Here is a 19,726-nt window from a genome sequence, read left to right as displayed (position 1 = left end):
CTTTTTGTCTGCTGTAGGAGAAGGGCTGGAGGTGGTCGGGGGTGGGGGTGGGTAACATAAGACTTCCTGCTGTGAAGTTCAAGGGCAAGGCCACCTGCCTGTCAACACTCCTGGCCTCTTGGGTTCATCCCATAGACCTGGGAGCTGCTGCCCTGGCCTGCTGGGGGCCATGGCTGTTTGCAGCTCTTGTGGCCTAATCCTGCATGCAACAAGTTTTCAAGATTCCCATTTCAAGAGAAAAATGTGAGTATGATGGCATGTGCCTGTCATCCCAGCATAAATAGGGGATCGGAGTACATGCGTAGTGTAAAATCTTATTTCAAAAATAATCCAGACCAAAAAAGGCCAGTTATGGTTCAAGCAGTAGAGTGCCTGCCTAGCAAGCATGAAACCCAGAGTTTAAACCCCAGACTGCCAAAAACATTTTTAAAAAATACTTGTTTTATATCTAGTTTTTAAAACTCAAGAGGGCTATCAAGTCATAAAGAGTTAGTTTCATACTTGTGATGCTTCTAGTTACATGGTGATTCCAGAACAGATCCCTCCAAGCTCCTCTGATGCTTTAGTCTCCCACAATGATCTCTGCTTCCCATCTGTAGGCTCTTTCTCTTTAGGAACATTGGCCTTTTGCCCTCCACTCCCATTCCATTCCATTAGAAACTAGATCTAGTTTCCATCATAGGAGGGATATGAATGACTTCCTTTCCAGCCAATGAACACTTCTCAGTACATCAAACATTTCTCTCTCTCTCTCTCTCTCTCTGTTCCATTCCTGATGTTTGAACTCAGAACCTTGGAGCTCTCTCTGAGCTTTATCTGCTCAGGGCTAATGCTCTACCATTTGAGTCTCAGCTCACTTCTGCCCTTTTTTCAGTGGGTTATTGGAAATAGTAGTCTCATGGACTTTTCTGTCTTTTCAGGTTTCATCTCCTGAATAGCTAGAATTACAGGTGTGAATTACCTGTGCTCAGCTCATTTCTGTCTTATGATGTACCCATTTCCTGTTCTTGAAATAGCATTCCACACACCTGAGCATCCTTTAACCAGGGCAACCTGTGGATTTGAGTTCACAGATCATTACCAAGCAAAGGGCTGGAACCAAAGATCCTCTAACCCCTCACACCTTTCATCTTTTTTATTTTTATTTTGTTGGTCATAGGCTTGAACTCTGTGCTCTTCAGCTCAAGGCGAGCGCTCTACCGCTTGAGCTACAGTGCCACCTCTGGTTTTCTAGTGTTTTATTGGAGATAAGAGTCTCACGGACTTTCCTCCCGGGCTGGCTTTGAACCTCGATCCTCAGATATCAGCCTCCCGAGTAGCTAGGATTACAGGCCTGAGCCACCGGCACCCGGCCTACACCTTTCATCTTGATGCAGTTCAGTGAGCTCACTGAGAAACCTGCTTCTTCTCCTGAATCTTCAATGGACTCTAGCCTTCTTGCTATCCTTTCTTTTGGCTCCTCAGTGTTCTTCTGGCTCCTGGTGTTGGTGCTGATATTCTTTTTTTTCTTTTTTGTTGGTCATGGGGCTTGAACTCTGGGCTTGGGCGCTGTCCCTGTACTCTTCAACTCAAGGTGAGCACTCTACCACTGCTTGAGCCACAGCACCACTTCTGGTTTTCTCGTGGTTAACTGGAGATAGGAGTTTCATGGACTTTCCTGCCCGGGCTGGCTTTGAACCATGATCCTCAGATCTCAGCCTCCTGAGTAGCTAGGATTGCAGGTGTGAGCCACCGGTGCCCAGCTGTTGTTGATATTCTTTACCACCCTCTGGATGACCTCTTCGATATCCATGGCATTAAGAACTTCACTACTTATTCTGAAGCTGTAGCTTAACCTTTCTTCTTGAGCTTGGGACTCAAATGACCTTAAAATACTATAGCTAGCTGGGTGCTGGTGGCTTACACCTGTAATCCTAGCTAATCAGGAGGCTGGATTCTGAGGATTAGGGTTCAAAGCCAGCCAGGACAGGAAAGTTGGTGAGATTCTTATCTCCAGTTAACGACCAGAAAACCAAAACTAGAGTTATGGCTCGAAGTGATAGAGTGCTAGCCTTGAGCAAAGATCTCAGGGACAGAGCCCAAACCCCACGTTCAAGCCCCATAACTGACAAAAAGAAAAAAAAAGATACTACAGCTCAACTGTTCTGAAACTAGAGCCTCCATCTCTTCCTATACCTCTGTTGTCTGACTCCCAAGTCATTTAAGTAAGGAACTAGAGGCAGCTCATAGTATGCCTGACCGTTTCCCTCAATCTGACACAGGAGCACAGGCTTCAGGCCAGGCAACTCTGAGTTCAAGCTTCCACTCACCATTTCCCAGCTCTGTGAGGTTTCTCCCCTTTAAATCTCCTTTCCTCTGTCTGTAAGATGAGGGTGATAACTGTGTCTGTTTCATTAAGTTATCAGGGCTGAGTGAAATGGTGCATAGTAAGCAATTAACATATTAGTAACATATCATTAACATATGGAAGGTGCTCAATGTATGCTAGCCACAATGACTCACAATAAATCTCCAACTAGCTCTTGAATTTGCTAAGCCAGGAACTGGGAGTCATCTTAGACACTTGCAACTTTTTTTTTGGTTGGTTATGGGGCTTGAACTCTGGGCTTGGGTGCTGTCTCTGAGCTCTTCAGCTCAAGGCGAGCACTCTACCACTTGAGCTACAGCGCCACTTCCGGTTTTCTAGTGCTTTATTGGAGATAGGAGTCTCACGGATGTTCCTGCTCCGGCTGGCTTTGAACGGAGATCCTCAGATATCAGCCTTCTGAGTAGCTAGGATTACAGGCGTGAGCCACCGGCACCTGGCTCAACTTTTTTTAAAAACCTGACTGCCAGTGGCTCATGCCTGTACTCCTAGCTACATAGTAGACTGTGATTATGGTTCAAAGCCAGCCTAGGCAGGAAAGTCTGTGAGATTCTATTTCCAATTAACCAGACAAAAAGCTGGACTAGCAGTATGACTCAAGTGGTAGAGCATCAGCTTGAGCTAAAAAGCAGATCAAGAGTAGAAGACCCTGAGTTCAAGTTCTCATACTTGTACTTGTGCGTGTGTGCACGCACACATGCACGCTGGCATGCGCGCACGCACGCATGCACGCACGCACACACACACACACACACACCTTCAAGAATGGTCTATCCTACATCCTGAGTCTTTAGTTCATGCCCTCCCATCTCCTCCTCTGGATATCACCACAGAGGTTTTTCTGGCCCTGGGATAGTCCAACGTCATCCTTTGGAGGTGGGTGGAGATGGACATTTTCTTTGTCAAGGGCCATTTGGCTATTTACAATGTCATTCCCAGGCCATAAAAAATTACCAATATGGGCATATAGGCCATGGGCAGCCAATGAGAGCTAATGAGAAGCTTATGCATCTGTCTTGTTACGTATGAAATATTTCCAGGGCCCAGAAAGACATCCTCCACTCTGTACTCATCCTCTACTCAGGGGCTTTACAAACCTTCATCTGGGAACAAATTGGTCTGGATAACTTGTATCAAAGTGAACCTTCTGAAGATCTGAGTGCACTGGGGCTGAGACTCTCCAGCTCCATAGGTGCCAAGGCTGCTGGTCCCAGTGATACTTGGAAAAGCCAAGCTCTATCTCCCTCCTTCTGCTTCTGAAACCAGATCTCCTGCTCTCACTCTTGAGGAACCTCACAGTTTTACCTAGACAGCTCCCTCCTGTTCTGCCTCATATACCATATGTCCTGGCTACCAACAAGCTTCTCAAAATGCCATCCATTCTCATTACTTGCTGCCTCTGCTCATGATGTATACTCTGTATGGAATGCCTGACTGTGTCTTCTCTGTCTCTGTAAGTGCCACTCCTCTGGAGAGACTTCCAGTTTCCATGACAAAATTCTCCATGCTTTCTCCTATGTCCTTGTAACTCTATTTAACTATAGTAAGATATTCCCTGTATATACGTTTGTCCCTCTGGATTTAAGCTCCTTCTTGTCTGTTTCTGTACCCCAAGTCCTGACACTGGGTAGACATTCAACTGTGAATGCAAGGGATGGAGGAAGATGATGGGTGGTCTGTGAACGTGAAGTCTACCTCAGAGCCTACTTTCCGGGATTGTGTTCCTGATGATCACACTATCACCCACTGGTGGCAAGGTACTGAAATTGCTATCCAAACACTATCATTGAGCCACACCCATAGCCCACCAATCCAGGGTTTGGTTTTGTTTTTTTAAGGTCCGACATGCTGTTTTTAAAGTATGGATCAGCATCACAGCACTAGAAATCAAGATCATCAAAGGCTCTGCTAGTCATGATGATGTTTCAGCATTCCTCGGTTGCCCTCTGATTAAGTCTCTATATATGCTGTGAATTTACTTCAAGGCAATGAAGAAATGAAGGCTTCCTACCTTCTGGTTTCTCTCCCACCACTGTGAGCTCGGACTCCTGGCTTGGCTCACTGGTTCCATAGATGTTGACAGCACGAACACGGAATTTATACTCGAGGTCAGGCAGCAGATTCTGGACGTTAAAAGAGGTGCTGCGGCACGTAGCTAGTTCTTTCCATGTCTTGTCCTCTGAGTCCCAGATCTCCACATTGTAGGACTGGACGGCACTGCCCCCATCGTAGGAAGAACCGTACCAGGACAAGGTCAGGGAGGAGCTTCGGATATCAGAGGCGCAAGGTGTGCCAGCTGGGGGGTCTGGCTTATCTAGACATGGAGAAGCACAATATCATTAAAACCCGCAATAAGAAAGGACACCAACTGTTTTTATCCCTCCTTCTCTTTCTTTTCCTTCCTTCCTTCCTTCCTTCCTTCCTTCCTTCCTTCCTTCCTTCCTTCCTTCCTTCTTTCTTTCTTTCTGGAAAGGTTTCTGGGTATTGCATTCAGGGCCTCAAACATGCCAAACAAACATTGTACCACTGAGAAATATTCCCCCTACCTTCCCCATCCCGAGAACATTAACTATTTTGTCACAGGGAGAAACAACCTAGTGAATCCAAGCCCAGGTCTCAGTTCCTAGTTCTCATCTTTCATCCACACATCACAGGTGCAGCTATGCCCAAACTCTCCAGTTCAGAAAGCCCCATATATTACTACTTGCTTGAAAGAAACTCTGTTATTTGGCTCATCTTCCAGTCTACAAGTCATGACTTCCTGTAGTTGGCCTAAGTCATAAACATATTTTTCTGAGTAAACACATCTAGGAAGCTGCTCAGGAGGCGTGGACTATTTCCCATCAAAAATATGTTTTGAGAGAGAGTGGGGGGAAGTTCTTCAGGCCTGAGGCCAGTGACCTATGATACAATAGAAGTGTGCTCTCACTTTCTCTAGATTTTCGGAAATGCTTGTCCCTACCAAGGGGACAGATAACTTAGTGGTTGAGCTCTGAAGTTAGACAGATCCAGATTGAACACAGATCTGTTCCTGCTCAGTAGCTATTAATGCCATATGCCTAAGATTCCTTAAATGGACAATATAGGTAATAACAGCTCAGATGTTAGGAAGTAGTTGTCTTAACTATTCATTCATTAGTATCATTATTATTTTAGGATTTTATTTCTAACCTTCTAGTGCATAAAAATGTCACTCCTACTTCTTTGTTGTTTTGATTTTTTGTGCTGAGGATTGAAATCAGGGTCTCATGCTGCACATGCCAAGCTCATGCCTTAGCACTGAGCTGTACCCCTGGCCTTTACTCCCCTTTATCTTCATAGGACTTTTATGCAATGAGATAGAGAATTTCAAAAGCAAACCACAACAGCAAGTCATAGCCCTCACGAAGGCACAGAAAATGAAATGAGGACACAAATTAGAAGGTCCTCCTTTTGACTAGCTACCTTCCTGTTCAGATGACCTAGATGCAGATCAGTAACCAGATTTGACCAACTTCAGATCAAATTATGGCAACCAACACTTCAGTGAGGTCCTTAAGTTTTGCTGGTTTTCATTAGTTGCTTTTCTGGATAAAAATCCTGTTTTTCAGATCTAGCAGATGTTTAGATAGTTAGATATGTTAGTTACAGATAATCTTTCACCCTCTCCCCAACATAGTTTGAGTTTACAGAGCCTTACAAACTAGCAATTAAGCTCATGCTATACAGATGTGTAAATATGTGAACTGTAGTAAATTTGAGACTAGTTAGGTCTGTCTTTCTCATCTGCAAAATGGTGCTGATTTGTACCTCTCCTTGGGGTTTGGCAAACAACAAGTAAGCAGACATAGACAGGTAAAGTGCTAGACTCCTACTTTCCCATCCAGGCAGGCAGGAAAGCCAAAGGGAATTCTCTCAAATGATTCTGAGTCCATAGGGAAGGAGAGAAAAATCCGGATGTGAATATATCTAAATACATATATGAATACATATACACACATATACATATATGTATATATACATATATGTATATATGTGTGTATGTGTATACACATATATGTATATGTATTTATGTGTATATATATATATATACATATATATACATATTCATTTTTTTTTCTTGGTTGTGGGGCTTGAACTCTGGGCCTGGGCGCTGTCCCTGAGCTCTTCAGCTCAAGGTGAGTACTCTACCACTTGAGCCACAGTGCCACTTCTGGTTTTCTGGTGGTTTATTGGAGATAAGATTCTCACAGACTTTCCTGTCCGGGGTTGGCTTTGAAGCATGATCCTCAGATCTCAGCCTTCTGAGTAGCTAGGATTACAGGCGTGAGCCACCAGCATCTGGCATATATTTATTTTTACCCCTTCCCTCCCCAGCCTCTTCTACATTCCAGCTCAGAACACACTGCCCAGATCTATCTGTCTCCAACAATCCAACCCGCTCTGGGAATGATTCTGGGACCGTGTCAGAGCTACTTCCCAGCATCTCTGCCATGCTAGAGGCCTCCAGTGATGGAGCCATTTTCACTTATTGTTTAATATACTCTCTCAGGAAAACTGTTTGATTTGAAAGATATATTGTTCTTTTTAAAGAAACACTTCTGATGTTTGCAAAGATGTTTATTGCTGTAAAAACAGAAGCAAATGATTCAAATCCTCTCAAGATCAGCTAAGGAAGTAAAAAAAAGAAGCCTACAGAGAGATAAAAAATACTCCTTGCCCCCCAACCCCCATCTCAAATCTCTAGGAAGACTTGAGAGGACATGGTTAGAGTCCCCTTTGCTTTGGTTAAGAAAGGACAACTTGGAGAAATGAACATTGTAAAAGAAGTCTTGCTCCTGTTACAGTTGTCCCTAACTCACATTTAATAGTTCATCTGCAATGCAAGATGCAAAATTTGGGGAGGGTGCTTTAATTCCAAGTGTAATGTTACCACTTTTAAAGTATTTGGTGCCTAAAGGAGTTTTAGAAAGACCCAAGGGTCCTATGAGACTGGACTTCCCCTCCTTCCCACCTTTTCTATGCTTTTTTTTTTTTTTTTTTTAGTATTTCCAGCCTCTGTGCTAAACTAGCCAGGAATGAGAACCCTCAGATCAGGGTGCTCCCATGAGCCTCCATGCTAAAGACAGACAGTCTGGGAGGGAAGGACACCCTGGGCAGTGCCTGGCAGAGAAGAAATTGGCTCAGTGTCAGGAGCTGGACCCCATACTTCCTCAGAATTCTCCCAGGGCTCCCTGGAGATGCGACTGACAGAATGGGAAACCCTTCAGGGTCCCTCATGACACCAGCTCAGGATTTTGTGTTTAGCAATGCTCTTATTCCTGGGAATCCAAGGTTTTTATCTGCTTCCCATTTTAACACAGCCACCCCTTGCCCTCATGCGTATTAGGCTTCTTTGGCGCTTGCATAAGCCAGCCTAGACATCCTTCCACAGGTGCTAAACTCAACAGTTGCTGGCTGGACCTTCAGTGGTCAGCTACCTGGATCAGTTGTGACCTCAGAAAAGGACTCTAAGAGGCAAGAAAACTTAGCAAATCAGTGACAGAGCCTCTAAGGGATCCCAAGCTGCAGATCCAACCCTAGGGCTTGGTACTTTCCAGGCAATCATGTCAAAAGATCAAGAGAACATCTTTTTAGCAGCCATGCCAAGCACGAGGAAAGAAAATCTGTCCTTACAAATCATGCAGCTCCAAACTTGGAGGTTATTTGGGGATTACTGGGCATTTGGGGTTCTCTCTACTTTGTTTTTCTCCCTTAAAGCTATGCAGAGACCTGCTTTTTCTCCTGCTTGGGAGAGTAATGTTAAGGAATCTATCTGGATCTGCCTCTTCTCCTCTCTCCCTCCTCTCCTGGGCAGCTGACCAGAAGCTCAAGCTTGGAAAGAGACAGCACTGAAGATTCCTATACTGCCTCTTAAAATATAACAATAATAATTAGCCTCTAAAACAGCTGAACATCTCTCGTGTTAACTGAGAAAAGTGCTAGTTTTTTATCATTGTCTAAAAAAAAAAAAAGGAATCACAGATGATCGGGAAAGAAATCTTCACAGAATATGCCATAAGAGAGTTTTACTGCAAAAGTAGATAAGCTGGCCTTCTTTAGTTGGTCAGTAAATGGATGTTTCTAAAGTGTTTGAAAGTCGTTCAGGGTAGACCAGGGCATACCTGTTTTTCTCTCATTTACTTAATAACCCTTTCTCAGGTAATAAACAGATGTCTCTGGACTTCACACAGGTGAATCAGCTAACTCAGGTTTACTTTGGACTGAGTCTGAATTCATGGACTCTGAATGAATGTGGCTTTACTGCAGCCATCAATGTGAGTCCTCATTTTATTGAGTGATTCTATTCTTAGCTCTATTGGGGGGGGAGCAGACAGAAAGCCCCACGCTCCATTCCATTCCCCTCCCAGGACGGTATTTAACATGCCGCTCCTGCCAGCTGGCAGGCAGCCACTGCGATGGCCCTGTCAGCTCTGGCCGTGGAGAATAAGAAACTCAACCATAAAAGGCCAGAACTCCAGTCTGTGCTGTGGGGCTGGGGGAAGGGAGTGTGGCACCACACAAGGGTAGTTGGGGGTCTGGGGTAGTGGTTCCAGAAAAGCAGTTCAAAGTTGCTGAGGCCAGAGTTATCCAAGCAAGGATAGATGAGAGAAAACACCAAGGAAAAGTGGAAACGGATGCTTACTGATAAGATGGGGTATACGGGCTAAGCCAATACTGTCAGGTATGGGTTTAAACACATAGCAAGCTACATCACTGGCCTCATCCCCTAATGGCTCCTGACTCTTTTGAGGGGGCAGTTATGGAAATGATCACCTGGAGTCACCAAATAAGAGTTTCTTTATGAATATTAAACCTGGGATCATAGGAGAACCCACCCGAGCCATCATTTACTTGCCAAACCCACCCTGAAGATTCTAATTCCTTTGGTGGTCCAATACGACATGTGGCTACTGAGATTTTAATCAAGTAGAAACCATTCAAGTGTCCAGAACTGATGAATGGATAAAACCTGACCTTCCAAGAACCCAAACTCCTGACTTAAGGACACAAAGTGGTCAGAGAAAGAGAAGAAGGAAGGGAAATGAGTTAAAATGAGGGATATTGAAAAGTAGATGAAACAGCACAAGTAGAGACATGAGCAAGGAGAAGGGGAGCACTATAGGAAGACAAATGCCTGTGCATTTGGAAAGATAGCAACTTCTGTGGGTTGCTGGAAGGAACAGAAGGAAAAGGAGAGGTTAAGAATAAGAGGATAATTGAGACCTAAGAGCTGGGGATCCAGAGCCTAGGAGAAGGGAGAGGCCTTGCAAAGGACAAAGGTGGGCCATCCTCAGAGCCGACACAAGGGAGTAATGCAAGGACAGAGATCTAAAGCGTGGGGACAATCAGGTTGAGCCAAGTCTTGCTGATGACATATTTCTCAGAGAAGCTGTAGCTAAGACCTGCAGGATGGGGATATTGAAAAACAGCATTGATCAGAGACAAAAGCAGATTTCTGAGCAGTACTATGTCTCAGCTGAGCCTAGGGGTCAGCACAGCCTAGCTCTGAGTTTGTGGGAGAATATGATCTTGCTGCAGTGCTCCCGAATGAGGCACAAGAGCAGGGAGGTCAAAAGGAAGCAATGATCCAGGTAGGGGTTGCAGGGGGAGTGGTATGGTAGTGGACATGATGGAGGAGTTTATGAAGTGCCTGGAATGCAAGGATCCAGGGTTTCCAAGGACCAGAAAGAGAGCCTGTGGAGCTGTTTGGAAAAGTAGCTGGTTTCCAGCCCATAACTTTGTAGCATTTCACTAGAACTCAAAAAAGGTGGGTAGCCAGATGCTAGTGGTTCATGCCTGTAATCCTCACTACTCAGGAGGCTGAGATCAGAGGGTCACAGTTCAAAGCCAGCCTGGGCAGTGAAGTATGAGACTCTTATCGCGACGTGGGGCTGTGGTTCAAGTGGTAGAGCCCTAGCCTTGAGCAATAAAGAAGCTTAGGGACAGTGCCCAGGTCCTGAGTTCACATTCCAGTACCAACATACACATCCCCAAAAAACAAGAAGAAGTGGGGGAACTGAGGGTGGGCAGTTGGAGCAGGTTCTAGAGTCCAGTAGCAAGTGTAAGGACAGAAGTAATATGGGATTGAAGGACAGGGAAGGATGGGGGAGTTGGAGGCTGCAGGCAGCAAGAAAAGCGCTGAGATGCTGAGTTCTGGGGGTTCATACCTCCTGTCTTCCCCATCTCCCATCCTCCATGGTCCCCAGACTTACCCACTACAGTAAGATTGACCTGGGCCTGCCTGCTTCCCAGCTTATTCTCCACCAGCAAGGTGTAGCAGCCACAGTGTTCCTGGCGGGCAGCGAGGATGGTGAGCTTGCTGCCATTCTCACTGTTCTCCACTTTGATGTATTCACTCTCTTGGATCTGCAGAGGAAGCAGAAGTGAGTGCTAGAGACTCAGGCCAGGAAAAGGCCTCCTTCCCTGCTCCTACTAGGAGGTATATGTCTGGTCAAGTTTTGGGGGTCCCATTTTGTCTGACTTGGGGCTTACCCCTAAAGTCCCATCTCCTGAGCCAAGTCCCTTGAGAGGGTCCAGATCTGAAATGGACTTGATGCTCATCAGAACTTGATGTTCCTCTCATGTGGCTCAGGAGTCCCTCATCACCATTCTGGCCTGAGATCATAGGAGAACCCACCTGAGCCATCATTTATTTGCCAAACCCACCCTAAAGATCTAATTCCTTTGGTGGTCCAATGCAACAAGTGGCTACTGAGATTTTAATCAAGTAGAAACCACTCAAGTGTCTAGAACTGATGAATGGATAAACTAAATGTGGTATTCTTAGTCATCCTGGGAATATTCATCTATAAAAATGAATAGGGTGAACCTTGACACTAACTCACCTCCTCCCCCAAATTCCAGGCACAAAGATGATATATTTGCCTGAAATGTTCAGAATGGGTAGATCCATAGATCTGTCACTATTATGAACATTATTATTTGAGGTACTTGGGTTTGAACTTGAGGCTTGGTCTTTGCTAGTCAAGTGCTCTACCACTTGAGCCACATGGCCCCAACCTCCAAAATTGATTTAACTTTTAATTTTTCTGTGTGAAAGCCCTTAAGTCTGTGTTGATCCCATCAGTACGTGGTAAATTTAAGTTGTTATTGCAGACATCAGTGGGCTGGCCTGGAAGCTCACAGATCTGAATAGGATTCTGGGAAGATAGCATAATTAGAGGGGCCACATGTGTGTGGTTTTTTATTATACAAATTGTCTATTAAAATAGGGTGTACTGGGTAACTTGAAAGAAAATGTTAATAAGAACTCTGATTTGGGAGACAGGTGGGTGGTAGGGCACTCTTGTTTCTTTTTTATAATTTATTTTTCTGTGGAGGGTTAATGGTGATTGTACCCACAGCACAATCATGCAAGACAAGCCCCTCGACCACTGAACTATACCCTTTTAATCTTATTGTGACAGGATCTTGCTAAGCTGCCCAGGTTGTCCTTGAACTTGTGGTCCTCCTTGCTTTATTCTCCCGAGCACTGGTATTACAGGCACAAGCCCTTACATCTTATAGTCTCTCTCATTTCTAAAGTGATGTAGAGCAATGCTGTCTCATTCGCAGCAATTCTCATCCCTGTCAGTTCAGGGGCTGTGGGTTTTCTTTGAACCACCCCTTTCCTGTTACTGACCTGCTTTCGGAATTTCATCCAGGTACAGGTGATGGGCTGGGTACCAGCTACTTTCCCAAACAGCTCCACAGGCTCTCCTGCCCGTACCTTCTGGTCCTCAGGGAACTGGATGATTTGAGGAGGCATGACTGGGAGGAGATAGTATAGAAACGGAGTGAGGGGGAAGGGTGTCAGGCATTCTGATCTTTTTGCTGCCACTGTTCAGTGTTGGTCTGTTGGTTCTTCTTTTACCTTCTGAAACCTTCAGGGTAAGACTCGTGGTATTAACCCCTGATCTAGAACATTGAGCTTGAGAACCTGCTAGGAAGATTCACCTCTTTGTTTAGAAACTCATAGAAATGACCCACATAACTTACCATGACATATCTCTACCATGGTTGTGCAGGAGTTTGTGTCTCATTCTAGTGGTTTGAATCGATGTTCTAACATGCTTATTAATTTAATAGTGCCTTGCCTTCTAACCTTTGGATCACACTGCCTGATGGGCTTGGTGTGGTTTATGTCTTCAAATATCTCTCCATGGAAAACAGACAAGTACTGGAGGAACAGGGACTTGCAGAGCAGGGCACAGAAGCAGTGTAGACTGGCTCATCCCACCACAAGGAAAGAAGCTCGAGCAGAATCTTGCAGAAGGGACAGGAAAGCTGCCCACACTGGGTGACTGTGCTGTGGGCACACAAGTGGTATCAGAGAACAGATGCCATCATGGACAAGGGTGAAGCACAGGCTGGGCAGAGGTAGATTGAGGAGCAGGTGTGGCCTGACAGATTTGGAGCTTAATCTTGGGAAGGGTACCCTGACTACATACCCAGGGAATCAGCCAGTTGGTAAAGGAAAAACCCCTATGGCAGATAATTCTCTTGGCACCAGGTGGACTGTGACTAATTACCTGCCTTAGTAGGTGTCTTGGGGGTAGGTTTCTTTTTCACAGTAGCATCACCTGAAACAAAGAAATTTACAAGTTATGTTCTGCCAGTTGTCATCCCACAAAGACCCTGAGTCCTAGAAGGATGCTGTCTTGTCCACTGGACCTGCATTCAAGGAAAGCCCCCATCCAAGTGTTTTTCCAGGAGGTTCTTGTTACCCTTTCATGTGTACAACCTCATTCTGAATATCAATTCTTGGCAGGGGTGGGGAGGGTGGGGAGGGGGCAGAGGTGCTTTGCAGGAATTCCTGAAGCCTCTGATATGATAAAAACATCTCAAAAAATGCTTCAGTCCTCATAATTCTATTCAGATAATCCAAGGCTGGATGTAATGGCTCACATCTGTAATCTCAACTACACTGAAGATTGTGACTTGAGGCCAGCCTGGGCAAAAAGTTATTAATAACTCATTTCAACCAATAAAGCCAAGTGTGGTGATATGCATCTATTATCCTACTTATAATGGAGACATAAATAGGAAGATCATGGTCTAGGCCAGCTTGGGCAAAAAAAATGAGATCCTATTAAAACAAATAAAATAAAAAGGTCTGGGGACATGGCTCAAGTGATAGAACACCCAACTAGCACACAAAAGGCCTTGAGTTCAAACTCCTCTACTACCTCCCCCAAAAAGATAGAGCCAAGAAAACGAACACCACCACCAACACCAAAGATGAGAACCCCAAACTTACAACTCTCTCATCCTAACTTTCAGGAAACTCAGTGAGGAACTTAAGTCAGATAATGAACTAAATTTAGCCTTTGCTATAGATCTGAGGGTCTCAGGCTTCCTTTGAGTCATAGACTGTGGACCTGTGGCTTTCATTTAAAAAAATGTCTGTTGAAAGGATCAATGAATAAATGGATAAATGAGTGGTATCTTCCGAAAATGTCTTAAACCCCAGCACCAACAAAAAAGGAAAGAAAAATAGCTCAGATAGAGATGTTTCATAGCACAAATCCATTCATTTGAATAATTAACAGAATGATACATAATTTTAACTATTTTCATGGCTTGACTGCATATTTCTTTCAGGCCTTTGCTCAAAGGTCAACTCATTTATTTATTCAAATGAATAATATACAAACACCCACGCATGAATGTGTATGGTGGCATGTGTGTGTGTGTGTGTGTGTGTGTGTGTGTGTGTGTATAGTGTATGTTACTGCTTCAAACTAGAAGGTTTCTGGTGTTCCTTAGCTGGAGAATGGACAAGCTATGGTGCACTGATACCGTGTAGTACTTCTCATCAATTGAAAAATGAACTACCTCCATAGTTTCTCTTTAACTATGACAGGTCAGGTTCAAAAGACTATGTACTATATATAATTCTTATTGTTGTTGTTGGTGGTGGTAGTCCTGGGGCTTGAACTGGGCCTGGGTGCTGTTCCTGCATCCTTTTAAGGCTAGCACTCTACCACTTGAACCACTGCCCCACTTCTGGCTTTTTCTGAGTAGTTTATTGGAGATAAGAGTCTATTTGAACCGTGATCTTCAGATCTCAGCCCCCTGAACAGCTAGGATTACAAGTGAGAGCCACCAGTGCTTGGCTTGTATTATGTAATTCTATTTGTGCAATATGCTAGAAAATTCAAAACTACCAAGGACAGAGAACAGACTAACGGCTGCCAAAGGTGAAGGCGAGAAGAACTTGACCACCAAGGGATACAGGAAAATGTGTTGGTGATGATACCTATCTTTATCGTGATGTCCATTAAATGATTATAGGAGTTTGTCAAGACTCACAGAACCGTGCACTAAAGACAGTGCACAAGGAAATTATATCTTAATAAAAAAAAACATAGGGAAGCCACTCACTAATGAGATGATCTACATATAGGACACAGTCTCATTCCCAAGAATTCCTTACTTTTACCCTGATTCAATAAACACTCTCTGGCACTTATTGTTTATTTATTATCTGTCCTCCTCCCCTAAAGGGTAGGATTTTAAGAGCAGGGTTTTATTTTTGTTGCTATTTGCTGCTATATACTCAATATGCAGCAGGTCCCCAATAACTATTTGCTGAAAGAACAGATGGATTAATACTGCTAATGCCTCCACTACTGTGGGTTACAGAGGAGTGGCACTGTCGAACAACTTGGCTGTGGTTGCTCTGTAACCACAGGCAGGTTCGCTGACTTTGTGGATAATCCTGTGTGTGTTTCTACAGTGGGAGAGTGCTGTAACCCAGCAGACTCTCCCAGGAGGCTGCTGCAAGGAGGGGACCCTGAAAGAAGCCCCCTGACCACAGAGGTGATGATTACGGCAAGTGGCTCAGAAAGGGAGATGACTGTAACCTTGAGAACACACTTATTCATTGCCATTAGTGACCCCTCCATCTCCAAAAACTTACTGAAGGCCTACTGTGTGTCAGCAAAGTGCCAATCAGTACCTACTATGAACCTGGTTTTCTATAGAGGAGAAAATCAAACAAACGTAAGAACTCAGGGATTATCCTCAAGGCCCAAAATGTTGGAATGTCTGAAACAGGAAAGGTTTTTTTTTTGTTTTTTGTTTTTTTTTGGGGGGGGTCCAGTTGTGGGGCCTGAACTCTGGACCTGGGCGCTGCCCCTCAGCTCTTCAGCTCAAGGCTAGCACTCTACTACTTGAGCCACAGCGCCACTTCTGGCTTCTTTTCTTTTTGTTTATGTGGTGCTGAGGAATCGAACCCAGTGCCTCAGACATGCAAGGCAAGCACTCTACCACTGAGCCACCTTCCCAGCCCCCAGGAAAGGGTTTTATCTAGAGGACATTTTACAGGACAACTGACAACATTTGAATATGGTCAATAAATTAGATGATAGTATTATATCAGTGTTAATTTGCCATTCTGATAATTAAACTTTAGATTTATAGACAATTCCTTGCTTTTAGGAAAAATACACACTGAATGAAGTATATACTATGTATTGTAAAGGGTTTACAGATTCAATTTCAAACCACTCATAGAACAGAATGTATGTATATACATATATGCATGTGCACCTTTGTGTATGTATGTGGACAGATAGAAGGATAAAGGAATTAAGGCCGAGGATGTGGCTTGGTTTGATCTCCAATACTGAAAAAAAAAGTGGGAAAGAAAGTACATATGAAAAAGCAAGCAACAAAATTGAATCTGGATGAAGATATATAAAAATCATTTGTAAGCAAGGTGCTGGTGGTTCATACTTGTAATCTTAGCTACTCAGGAGGCTGAGATTGGAGAGTTATGGTTCCATGCCAGGCTATGAGATTTTATCTCCAAAAATAACCATATAAAGCCTGGCTGGAGGTATAGATCAAATGGTAGAGCACTAAGCAAGCAAGCAAAGCCTTGTTGGGGCTGTGAGGTTCCGAGTTCAAGCTCCAGCACAACCCCTGCAAAAAAAAGAAAGTTAAAAAAAGATATGTTACCTAGTCAACAAGATGCAGTTGTTCAAAAGCAGAAGACAATAACTCAAATGTAAAATTAGTTGTCTACCAAGTGAAAGGAAGGCCTGAGTTCAAACTCTAGTGCTACCACCAAAATAGCTAACTAAAATAAAAGTAGGAAACAGAACCTTCAAATTAAGGACATGGTTGGAAGGCCCAGGAGTGAGCATGGAAAGAACCTGAGGCCTTAAAAGTTGACCTGGAGATGGGAGAGAAGCCCATGTGAGCAGCAGACAGGGCAGTGTTAAGAGCAGGGTGGTGCTAGGTAGAGGCTGGCATCAGAAAGCAATAACATGAAGACAGTGTGACCGTTTAAGGAAAATTAAGTATTCTGTCCCTCTGTCACATTTTAAGTGCTCAGTTTTCACACGTGATTAGCAACCACCAGGTACAGACATACCTTTTCCATCATTACCGAAAGTTCTCCTGGGTAACACTGGTTTCTAATGTAGAGATTACAGCTAGGCCTTTTGTTTTAAGGGAACAAGGAGTCCTAAGACAAAGAGTTATCAGACTGGGCCCAAGGCTCTTCAGTTTTCCCCAACTGCTTGGGGACAATTGGGCTACTGTCAGATCTACTTAGTCATTGGTCAAGGTCCACTCAGGAGAGATGATGCAACATTAAAGAAACATTAAAGGAATTTAGGGAGGAAAACAAGAGGGAAAAAAACAAAAGTTACTTTGCGAGTTCTTGCTTAGATACATGGGAAGTTGTATTGAAGGAATATGTAGTAAGAAGGGTCAGAGTTCTAGGTGGAGACTGAAAAGATTGCAGAAGTTAGTGGCAAGTTGGGAGGCTAGGTCAGTGCTTTGGGGAAAAGAATTCAGTGATAGATGAGAAGGAACCAGGGCCAATTCTCCTGAAACCCAGGAAAGGAGCCAGAGGAAGGACAAGGCTGTGGAAGGCCTTGATAGTATTGAAAATGTCACTGTGAGCAAAGGGGGCAGGATAGATGTTGGAAAGGGCTCCAGGTATGGCCAGCACAGAGGTAAAGGGTGGTGCTATGGAGGCCAGGTTCAGAGGATGGTGGGTCAAAAGTGACTCTAGGGATATAGGTGGGGTGGGGGGAGGGGAGGTAAAGGGACTTCTTGGTCAAGAATTATGGACCAAGAGAAATACGGTGAGGAAATATGAAGCTAAGGTTCCTCCTGAGGTGAGAGGTAGATGGCCAGGACTTCCTGAGAGGGAGGGAGAACCTAAAGATGCTAAAGGTATAGAATGCAGGAAAGCTAGACATTGATTTAGATGGCAGGCTGAGCTGCAAAGCCCCAAACCAGCCCTCACCCAGGACTGCTGATAAGGGAGTGGGCATTAAGAGAGAGGTCTTCAAGGAAGAAGACCAGAAAAGCTGTGGAAAGGACTGTTAGTATGAGCTGAATAGTGTCCTCTCAAATTCATGTGCTAGATCCCTAATTCCCAGTTCCTCAGAATGTGACTGCATTTGACAGGACCATTATTATTATTATTATTAATTATCACTTACATTATACAGAGAATTTTATTGCTACATTTCTGCATGTATTTATAATATATTCCAAACAATCTGACCATTTTATCACTGCTTCTCTAAACTTTCCCTCTTCTAAAAACAATTTCACAGGTTTACTTGCTCAATTTTCATAGCTGTAAACAATCTATATTGACTGTGTTCATCCTCTTTCAAATGTATTTAAAAATATTTACCCTCTATTATTCTTTTTGGAATATATTAAAATGGGTCTGTAGGGCAGGTCCTCAACTTGCGTGGTCCCCTTATAAGAGTTTGAGAGGGAAGTTATGAGTCAGGATAGATAGGTGGATGGATGGATAGATATTGAAAGGTGATAGATAGGTAGAACACTGACTAGACAAATACACAGAAGGAAGGCTTTGTAAAGTGGAAGATCAGAGAGGAGACAGCTACCTATCTACATGCTAATGAAAGAGACCTCGATCTTGGATTTCTGGACTCTGGGACTGTGAGAAAATAAATGTGTTAAGCTGTCCAGTCTGCCGTACCTTACTATGAAAAGGCCTGGCAGACAGATGTAGCTGTGGCTGAGCTCCTTCAACTTGGGAATGGGTGGGGAGAAGGTGACACTCCCTGGGGGTCAAGCTAGGGGTTGACAGGAGGAGGGGCAGCATAATCAGAGGCTTCTAAAATTCCCCCATCCCACTTGGCGGCTCTGTGTAAACTTCTATAAGATCAGAGCAGGACTCTATCCAATATAGATCTTTTGTGTTACAGTTTAATAGGATTCAAGGCCCAGTTTTTATGTTTACTCTAGAAATCTGGAACTACTGCTGTTTGAATTGGTTAGCATTTGAAGCTGCTCTGGTTCCAAACAGTAAGAACAATTTTAAATGTTAAGAATGTTCTGCATGTTACACATATTTTCTGTAACCATCTGCTGGAATCCATTAATGGTGGTCTGGACTCATGAGGGAAAGGCGACTCACTGGATTCTAAAATCTGCTTTCTCAGAGGGAGCTTCTCATGTGGTTCTTACCCCTTCCAAACACAAGCAGGCCACCTCACCATGTCCCCATCTTATGAAAAAGGTGATGGAGTCTCAGGGAATCAGCCATCCTGTGTCTGGCTGCTTTCTGTCTGAGTCACCTTTTGTTCCACTCTCAATTCTAGGCCTTTGAGACCCTTCTCTGTCCTTTCAAGAACTGCAGAGAGGTTTCAGGCTCTGGAGCTGGACTTGTGTTCAAATATCATCCTATTACTAACGCATGCCTCTTAAAGCACATTATTTAATCTCTTGGAGCTCTAGTTTCCTCATTTAATAAGTGGGGAAGCATAATGAGTTTGCTGAAAAAATAATAGTCTACTATGGACCCCTTCCACACTCACCTTCTTTCCTAAGCAGAAAGATCCATAGAGGATTTTCCTTCCTTCTAGGACAAATTTAGCTTCTTCAGCTATTTACTATGCCACTCAGTGGGGTTCAGCTTGTACCTACACAAGGGCACCAAGGCTCTCCTTGGCCTCTATTTGGACCCTCTAGTAAATGCTCTTGCTGGTCCTTTATGTTCAAACTCTCAGTAATCCTTAGGTCACTAACCGTTTTCTTTTCCTTTGGACTCACTTGTATGTTAATGTTCATGTCAGTCCTTTCTCTTTCATCCCCTTCTCCGATACCCTGAACTTTCTGCATCAGCTGTTATCACAGATGAATATTCTACAAGGAACATGAAATCTACCCATATTTGCAAAATCCGTTGATGGCTACCACTTGTGGGGTCCAGAAAAGGATATAGAGCACCATTCCTCTACTTGTCACCAGGTCTACTTCTGAGGAGATCTTTGATGCCTTCCCCAGCAACCAGCTCCAGGCAGCACAGCCCTCCCAGCCCAGCCCTGAGCC

General features: G+C 44.0%; 1 protein-coding gene across 2 annotated transcripts in view; it reads right to left on the bottom strand.

Moving 5' to 3' along the window:
• The window catches only part of Mylk (myosin light chain kinase), a 195,090-nt gene that overhangs the window by 40,741 nt on the left and 134,623 nt on the right, over window positions 1-19,726 (bottom strand). For both annotated transcript variants that reach the window (XM_013019424.1, XM_013019423.1), the window contains 4 exons: window positions 12,919-12,969; window positions 12,030-12,157; window positions 10,600-10,753; window positions 4,377-4,679 (listed from right to left, as the gene is read on the bottom strand). In XM_013019424.1, coding sequence (XP_012874878.1) covers window positions 4,377-4,679; window positions 10,600-10,753; window positions 12,030-12,157; window positions 12,919-12,969 — 636 coding nt within the window. The remainder of the gene's footprint in view (window positions 1-4,376; window positions 4,680-10,599; window positions 10,754-12,029; window positions 12,158-12,918; window positions 12,970-19,726) is intronic.

Source organism: Dipodomys ordii, unplaced genomic scaffold (assembly GCF_000151885.1).
Source record: "Dipodomys ordii isolate 6190 unplaced genomic scaffold, Dord_2.0 Scaffold45, whole genome shotgun sequence".
NCBI lineage: Eukaryota > Metazoa > Chordata > Mammalia > Rodentia > Heteromyidae > Dipodomys > Dipodomys ordii.
Note: the sequence above shows the minus strand (reverse complement) of the source record. Positions and strands in the feature narration are given on the sequence as shown.